The sequence below is a fragment of the Neopelma chrysocephalum genome, unplaced genomic scaffold (genome assembly GCF_003984885.1).
Source record: "Neopelma chrysocephalum unplaced genomic scaffold, ASM398488v2 Primary Assembly neopelma1_129, whole genome shotgun sequence".
NCBI classification, from domain to species: domain Eukaryota; kingdom Metazoa; phylum Chordata; class Aves; order Passeriformes; family Pipridae; genus Neopelma; species Neopelma chrysocephalum.
The window spans coordinates 753,032-761,720 of NW_020897791.1; the positions used below are offsets into that span (position 1 = coordinate 753,032).

The 8,689-nt window shown below is 51.7% G+C and overlaps 1 protein-coding gene across 1 annotated transcript; it reads left to right on the top strand.

The window, feature by feature from the left end:
- Positions 1-1,270: 1,270 nt before the first annotated feature.
- On the top strand, positions 1,271-7,350 carry ARC (activity regulated cytoskeleton associated protein). The gene is made up of 3 exons (XM_027698568.1): positions 1,271-4,531; positions 5,051-5,212; positions 5,605-7,350. The coding sequence occupies exon 1, from the start codon at positions 1,764-1,766 to the stop codon at positions 2,979-2,981; it is 1,218 nt and encodes a 405-aa protein (XP_027554369.1). The 5' UTR covers positions 1,271-1,763; the 3' UTR covers positions 2,982-4,531; positions 5,051-5,212; positions 5,605-7,350.
- Positions 7,351-8,689: the final 1,339 nt, after the last annotated feature.

Consider the following 8,689-nt stretch of genomic DNA (forward strand, 5'->3'; position numbering starts at 1 on the left):
GTCCCCTGTCCCTCCTGCCCTCCAGCTCAACCACCACCAGTTTGCTCCAAAGGGTCTCTGCTTTAACCTGAGATCGCCGAGACCTCCTTCCAGCGGGACTTTACTGAGAGATTCTCCTCCTCCTCCTCTTTTCGCTCTTCCAGGGTGGCTGCATTCCCACCAGGAAACACGTGGGAGTGAAGATCCATCCGAATCCTCCCTGGCACAGTGCCCACCACCCCAGGGCACCCTCCCCCTCCCCCACTGCCAACAGGCTCAAACCCCATTTTTAGGTGATTTTAGTGAATCAGCATCCCACTGCCTCCGGCCTCTGTCACTGAGAAGCCCCAGATACCCTCAGCACCTCTCCCAGGGTGTTCCGGCAGGGAAACTCTCTCGGATTAGGGAATCCTTTATCTCTGCCTTATGTAAGACCCGGAGGCTCCTTTTATGGTTGGCTTTTCCTGCTTTGTCAAGAGGGAAGAACAAATGTGGCTTCATCTGCGTTTGTGGGTTGGCTCCCTGATTAAGCATCTGATTCAAAGCTAAGTACGGAACAGGCTTTTGATGGGCGGATTTAATTCCATGCAAAAACCAGGATGTCACCCCCCCCTCCCTCACCGAATATTCCCGGGATAGCAGTTGGTCTGGTGCAATTAGGCAGTGGGGATGACTCCCACCTACCAGCGCCTGAGAAAGTCCAGAGTGTTCCACTTTGTGCTGAATTGGCTCCTTTGAGTGTTTCCCCCTCTGCTTCCCCCCCTTCTCTTTTCTTTTCTCTCCCTTTTTTTTTTCTTTTTTCCTGCTGATTTACCACCATTCCCGGGGATTTGCATTAGGAGTGAGCTCACCCTGTGTGTGTGTGTGCACATTTGGGGGTGTGTGTGGGGGCCCCGGGGGCGTCTGCCTGTGTGTGACACCCTGAATTCCCCCTCAGCTGAGCCCTGCCAGGGGAAAGCACGTTAACGGTGACCTTGCTGAGTAAATAGTTGTGGAATGAATAAGTGCTTTTCCTGCAGCCCGAAAGGCGGAAGGTGCGATTACTCATCCATCCCTCCAACTGTCTCCAGCACCTTTCAAGTGCTTCTCGCGTCGAGTCTGGGGGCGTGAGCGAGGGGGTGGGAAGCGAGGGGAGGCTGCCAAAATCTGGGTTGCCACAGACACCGGCCTCGCTTCTCCTCCAATGAACGCTGCGCTGGGAGTGCGGGAGGAGGCAGAGCACCACCCACATGTTGAGCCGTGCGGAGTATAAGTAGATGGAGGAGCCTGGACTAGTGGCAGTTCAGCCAGGGAAGAGAAGCAGCTCTTTGCATCTCTAGTGGAAAAGCGTTTTTTGGCTCACCAACTTTTACCCGAGGAGGAATCACCCGGATTTTTGCAGCAGCTCCTTCGTGTGTTTTTCTCCAGCAGGGACTTTGCACCGTTGAAGATCCTCAGCTCCAGACGAGCAACGGGATTGGATACCTTATCCAACTCCTCTCCTTGTTCCTGGAGGATCCTTGTTCTCTCTGGGACACGCTGAGCACTTGAGACCGGAGTTTCCAGCTGGGCACCAGGAGAAATTTGCCTCCAACTCTCAGTCTGGGATCCACGGGGACCGACCGGCTCGCTCTGCGGTGATTTCTGATTTGGTTGTGTTTGTGTGGAAAAGTCCTTGGAGGGGGGTTTAGGAGTCTCTGTGTGTCTCTCAGGAAGTGTTGTGGTGGGGGTTTTTGGGAGTCAGCTCCAGTGCCAGGGCTCATAACCCAATTCTTTCTCTGTTTGACACTCGCACGGTCACAGCCATGCAGTTGGATAATGTCACCAACGCGGGCATCCACTCCTTCCAGGGGCACCGTGGAGTGGCCAACAAGCCCAATGTGATCCTGCAGATTGGGAAGTGCAGGGCAGAAATGTTGGAGCACGTCAGGAGGACCCACAGGCACCTCCTGACCGAGGTCTCCAAGCAGGTGGAGCGGGAGCTGAAGGGTTTGCAGAAATCCGTGGGGAAGTTAGAGAACAACTTAGAGGACCATGTCCCAACTGAAAACCAGAGGTGGAAGAAGTCCATCAAGGCCTGCCTGGCCAGATGCCAGGAGACCATTGCCCACCTGGAGAGGTGGGTCAAGAGGGAGATGAATGTTTGGAAGGAGGTGTTTTTCCGCTTGGAAAAGTGGGCTGACCGCCTGGAGTCCATGGGGGGCAAATATTGCCCCGGGGACCAGGGCAAGCAGACGGTGTCCGTGGGGGTGGGGGGCCCCGAGATCAGGCCAAGTGAGGGGGAGATTTATGACTATGCCCTCGACATGAGCCAAATGTATGCCCTGACCCCTCCCCCCGGGGAGGTGCCCAGCATCCCCCAGGGCCACGATTCCTACCAGTGGGTCTCTGTGTCCGAGGATGCTCCGGCCTCCCCGGTGGAGACCCAGGTGTTTGAGGATCCCCGGGAGTTCCTGAGCCACTTGGAGGAATATTTAAAGCAGGTGGGTGGGACTGAGGAGTACTGGCTGTCTCAGATCCAAAACCACATGAACGGCCCAGCTAAAAAGTGGTGGGAATACAAGCAGGACTCCGTCAAGAACTGGGTGGAGTTCAAGAAGGAGTTCCTGCAGTACAGCGAGGGCACCCTGACTAGGGATGCCATCAAAAGGGAGCTGGATTTGCCCCAGAAAGAGGGGGAGCCCCTGGATCAGTTCCTTTGGCGCAAGAGGGACTTGTACCAGACCCTCTATGTGGATGCAGATGAGGAGGAGATTATCCAGTACGTGGTAGGAACCCTCCAGCCCAAACTGAAGCGCTTCCTGAGCTACCCCCTGCCCAAGACCTTAGAGCAGCTGATCCAAAGAGGGAAGGAGGTCCAGGGCAGCATCGAGCACTCTGAGGAGCCCAGCCCACAGAGGACCCCTGAGATCCAGCCAGGGGATTCCGTGGACACCGTGCCTCCCTCAACCACTGCCAGTCCCGTGCCGAGCAACGGGACCCAACCCGAGCAGCCCCCCAGCCCCCCAGCCACTGTCATATGAGCTGCTCTGCAGTGCTCTGGGTGAAGTGAAAGGGAGAAGGGGGCTTATTTAGGAAGCTTCTCCTTGGAGAGAGGCTCTGGCTGAGACGGGACATGAGGTGTGCTCAGCCCAAGAGCCCAGGGCAGAGGGGTTGTTAACTTTGCTCGCGGGGGGAGGGAGGTGGTGGGGCAGAGGCACCTTAGGGTGGGGTTGCCCACCTCAGCTGAGCCCTGCAAGGCGGGGGTGCTGGAGACCCCGCTGGCACCACTGGGGGGAACAGACCATTTTATGAGATCCCTGACGAGAAACCAGAGACAATTCCCAACTTCTGAAGCAGCCGCTTGGCACTGGCGGCTCTCCAGGACTTTCTCACGAGTGCAGCAATTGGCTGAGGGTTCCTACCCATCTGGATCTCTCCTTTTCCTTCTCTCCTCCCTCTTCTGAGGAGGTGTCCCTGTCCTGAGGACACAGCTTTCTTTTGACCCTTGCCTGTTTCTGATTAACCACCAGGCTTCTGCTCTCTTTGCAATCTCCTGCTCTTACTTGCTCCAAAGGATTAAATTAATTTTTTGATTATTTTTTTTGTTTTGTGAAGAAAAAAATTCCTATTACTTCAGGAACTGAAAGCTTTAAGAGTCTGGATTATTTTTGATGTTTTTCATTCCACTGCACCTAATACCTGCTTTAATGTGTTTCCTCTCGAGAGGCTTTATTGGTTTACTCCTTGTCTGAGTTTCTGCTCATTCCAATCAAGGCCACTGCAGTGCAGAGGCAAATTTCCCCCTTTCCCTGCACATTATCCTGTGCATTCAGCAGGAAACAGATTTCCTAATTAAATTGTGGGCTCATTTATTGAAGGAGCAGTCTGCTTCCTTTCAGGGAGAGCATCCAGGTGGAGACAGGAGACACCAGAGCTCTTTTGAGAAGGTGGGGGGAGGGAAGGGAAACCCAAATCCTTATTCTTTGAACAAAATGAACAAACACATCCCAAATTCAGAGCAAAACATCCCCAGAGCAGCAAATCGAGTCCACGCTGATGTGTGGAGGAAACAGGAGCTTTTGCCATGTAAAAGCAAAGAGAAGTGAAGAGCGGACGTGTGTGCCCAGCACAGCTTCAGCAAAAAGCTTCTGCTCATACAGACAGGCTCAAAATGCTCTTGGAAAGCCTGGAATCCCTGTCCTGGAGCACCTGAAGACAGTGCAGTGTCTGCTCACAAAGAACTTTCTACAACATCTATCCGTGGATGGAGATGGACTCGGACTTGGTGACTTTTTCTGTGTGGAGAGGGTAAATGCTCAGCGTTCACCTGTGGCCAGAGTTTGAGGATGGGACTTAAGAGATGAAAGACATTCATGAAGTTTGGCTCTTTGAAGCTTCTGGAGGCTGGAGCACCATCTTGGGCATCATCTGCATTTACCACCAGCCCAAATGAACAGCGCCTGTGCAGGGGATGGAGCAGGGATGCAGCAGCAGGAGCGACCCTGGGATGCTCCTGGCACTACCACAGCAGGGACACGTGGCACTGGTGGCTCAGAAGGCCTTGGGTGTGACTCCTTCCAAGAGGCTGAAGGTAAGGGGGCTTCCTGCATTCTCTTCTCAGACCTAAATTAGCCATGGCCCATCCAGTAGGAAGCTTGCACTGGGATAAAAACTAGCCTGGAATGGGACACGAAGCACTAGGGTTGGGAGAAAGGGGAAGGCAGAGACAGCCAAAGGGAAGTGCAGGACAAGGAGTGGGAAAAGTTTCCAAAGAGGGCACCATCTTGCACTTTCTCATAAAGATGAGGAGGAAATGGGAAGCTTCTTCATTAGCTCACCCTGAGGACCTGCCACGTGAAGCTCTGGGCTGGGATAACAACCACAGGTCCATGGACAGCACAAAGGAGGTGCAGGTCTGCTCTGCAGCCCTGTTAGGAGTTGTCTTGGGAATGTGGGGGCTCTCCTCTCACTTGCTGGGAGTGAGTTTGGTTTATGAGCAGCCCTGGGAGCATTTCTCACTAATGCCCTGGGATGAGTGATGGGGGAGTGGGTGTCACTGCTGAGGATGAGCTGGCCATGCATTACAAACATTATCTCCTCTTGGTTGCAGTGACTCACTCAGATCCTCCTCTGAGAAGGAATCACTTCACTCAGGATTTGGAAGGAAAGGCCCAGAAAAACCTTCAAACCCAAGGATTTGACATCAGACCTGCTCTCAGGGTCCACAGCCACCAGCTGCAAGCTCCACCAGCTGAAGGAAAGACTGGCACAGGTAATTACCTCCCATCTTATCCTGTGGGCCTTTCAGCCTCCCCAGTGCCCTGAGATACTGAATAGCCCAGGTACAAACATCTCTGCTGGTCCTGAGACCCCAGCCCTGGTGGTTGCAAGAGGTTGACACCACCAGAGAGGTGGCATTTCAGCTTCTTGGGTTCAGAACCCAAGAACCAGCCCTAATTAATGCTCTGGGGACAGTGCACATCATGGCTTTCCCTCTGCTGGACCATTGGCAAATCCTTGGACACCAACACCTGGTGGGTCCTCCAGGCTGCAGACACTTCATGGGCACAGCTAAATTTAATCCCAACTCCTGAGAAATCCTCTTTATTCTCCTCTTCTGAGATCTAATCAGAGCTGCTGCATTTTTTTTTTTCTGTTTTACAGCAATCCCTGCTGCTGTTGCTGAGCTTCCTTCTCTGTGCCCAAGAGCTTTCCCAGGGAAGAAGCTGCAGGAAGACAGAGGGCAAATCCTGCACCAGAGAGCCTCCCTGTGTTCAAGGTGCTGAGAGCCCCAGTGAAAGGGGGAAGCCACTTCCAACAGCACGAAGAAAAGTCTGAGCTGGTCCAGATATTCCAAGCACAGAAGAAATGCTGAGAATGGAAAGAGATGTCAAGAGACCAGAAGAGAAGAACCAAGTGCAGGTTTTGGGGACAGCAAGGATGCTGGGCTTGTGCTGATTGTCTGTTGAGATGACACCAAACCTCTGCAATTTGGGGCCGCTGGGACTCACCTGAAGAACTCTTCACCAGATTATCAGCTCCAAAAAACTTTCCTGATTAACTTTGCCAAAAGGCTGACCCTTCTTAGGCTACGAACCCTCCAGGCTGTCAATGCTGTAACTCATTTTTCCTGAGTTTTTTGGGGGGAGCTTCATTTCATGCGGGTACCAGTTTCAAACCTCAAAGGGCTCCGGAGGTTCGGAGAAGCATCCCGGTGCTCCCGATGCTTGTCTGAACTCTTGGAGCCTGCACAACTGTCTTGCCAGAGAGGAGAGTGTCAAGAGGCAGCAGGAGCTCTCTGGATCTGCATGGACCAGAGTTACTGCAAGAACTGGGGTTCTTGTGCTGGCTCTGGGGGGACTGTTTCCATCCAGACCCAGGGAGCCCAAAGGGACGAGGGAGTTGGACGAGGCAGTTTTGCTTCACATCTCAGCTCAAGGGGTCCAGTTGGTTCCTCTCTCTTCCAGAGCCAACTGTCCTGGGGGTGTGTGGGCGTGTGGGGGTGTGTGGGTGTGTGTGGGTGTCGCTGTGGAGGTGTGTGTCGGGCAAACAAATCCACCTCAGTTCAGTTCTGGGGTGGACCCAGGGTACATTCCAACAAGGCTCAGCGAAAATGTCCGGGACTGGAAAATTCTGGAAAACCATGTCAAGCCAGACTCCACAGGCATCATCTCAAGGTCAGAATGATGTTTGATTTTGAGGTGCTTAATTTTCACAGTCCCTTTCAAGGGACTTGACTGCCTCAACAGGCATTTTATTTTTTTTCCCCCATAGGCTTTCCTGCCTTTTTAATGAATTAGCCTGTCTGTGCTACTTGGTTGTTTGGTCCTGAGGTTTATACATTTTCAGCTGCCTTTTTGGAGTGTGAAGAACTGAATCTCCTGGACTGATTTTATTTCACTTGTTGCTCCTGGCTAATTGGAGCTTTACTTGTAGCACCCTGGTTTATATTACCAGCCTCTCCAGGAAGGGCTGGTAGTTTATTTTCCTGGGGCAGAGCCACATGAATGAAGAAGTGTGTATGTGTTTTGTCTCTGAAACTTCAGCAGATTTCAACCACTGCGGTTTTTTTTCCTCCTTAGGCGGTTTTACATTTGAACTCTGACAAAACTTCTTTAGAGTTTTTTATTTTTACTAGAGATCTTCTTAATTCAAGCGACCTTGTACAAAAGGCAAACCCATTGAATCGCTGCAGGTTATGGGGTTGAAGCCAAAGGTCTTTGTAAGCCGACATCACCTGCCCTGGATCTGACTGTATCAGGCAGTTTATTCCTCATGTATCATGTTGGAGTTACAAGATCACCCCAAGCCACTAGAACCTGTCAATAGAATAGTGCTACACTCGATTTGCTATTGTAGCAAAGCCTTTTGTAGATTTATACAATAAAACTTTGAAATATTCTGCTTCAATTGCTTTGTGCTTTGCTTTTCAGTCTTTCTTCCTTGGTTCATGGGAAACACAAGTACCTGCTGCCCTCTGAAAGTTTGGATTTGTCAGCCATTTGGGCTTACTTGATTTGAGAAAAATCTTTGCAGAAGAGGAGTTGGATGTGGAGAATAGGGAGGTGTTTTGAGGGAGTCGTTTGGCATCTAAGATTGAGTCACATGCAGCCCATGAGGTGGGAGCAATCCCTCGTGGGATTGTGGGATGTGGAGGGCTCTTGTGGGGTACAGCTGAGAGCAAGGCTGTTAGAACAGGAGGGGATCACATTCCCACCCATTTCTGAGAAATGATATGCACAGAAGAGCAGAGGCAAGTCAGGACAAGGTAAAGAAATGTCTAAACCTCAATCAGCTCTACTCGACCTCCGAAGAGGCTTCAGCAGGGAGAAAACCAGCACTCAGCAACAGAGAGACAGGAGAAATTCAGCCTGGTGCTTTGTTTACTGGTGCATTTCCAATTCCTTGGGTTCATTACCTGTAAAAAAATCCCTGGGCCATCCAGGCTGGAGGCAGGAACATAAAGGAACATAGCAGGGGATGGAGTTCAGAGTGATTTAAAATAAAATGTGTATTTTTGCAACAGTTTGGGCTCAAGTTTCTGGCCCCACAGATGTTCCAGGGATAGAGGACTCTGCTCTGCTCTGCAAATCCTGCCTCTTCTGGAAAGGTTTTGCACTCAGGTGGATTTAGCCCCTATTCCCTGCCCTGTCCCTAGTCACTCTCCAGCAGGGATGGTGTTGGGAATACCAGGGGTGAACAATGAGCACTTGGGTGGGTCAGCTGGAGAAACCAATGGACTCATCCCTTTCCCAACAGGGAACAAATGTGGAACAAAAGGGGAACAACCCCTTCTGAGCTCAGGTTGGGAAGGCAGAAGTGGTCAGATGGCCAAAAGGAGACCTGCCAACCTTTGTATCTCCAGCTCTTTACAGCTCATCCAACAGCAAAATCTTTGCAGGAGTGAGGAAGAAGCTTTGAAGGTGCAGTTTGGTTACTCAGCTGAACTCTCCCCACTCCTGACATCAGTAAAAAGGGGAAAAACAAGTGTTGAGGGGACAAACCATCACAGGGGTCCAGCCAGTGCCACCCCATCCTGGGACAGTGCAGAGAACTGGGGCAGGAGAGCAGGTTTAGACTTCTCGTGGTCTCTGGACACAACCAAAAGGGACATGACCAATGTGATACCTCGAAAAACGAAAAGCAAGAGCTGCACCAACCCTGCCAGAGTTCAAGAAGTTTTTGGACAACACTCTCAGGCACATGAAGGGGTTCTTTGGGGTTGTCCTTTGATGATCCTTGTGGGTGC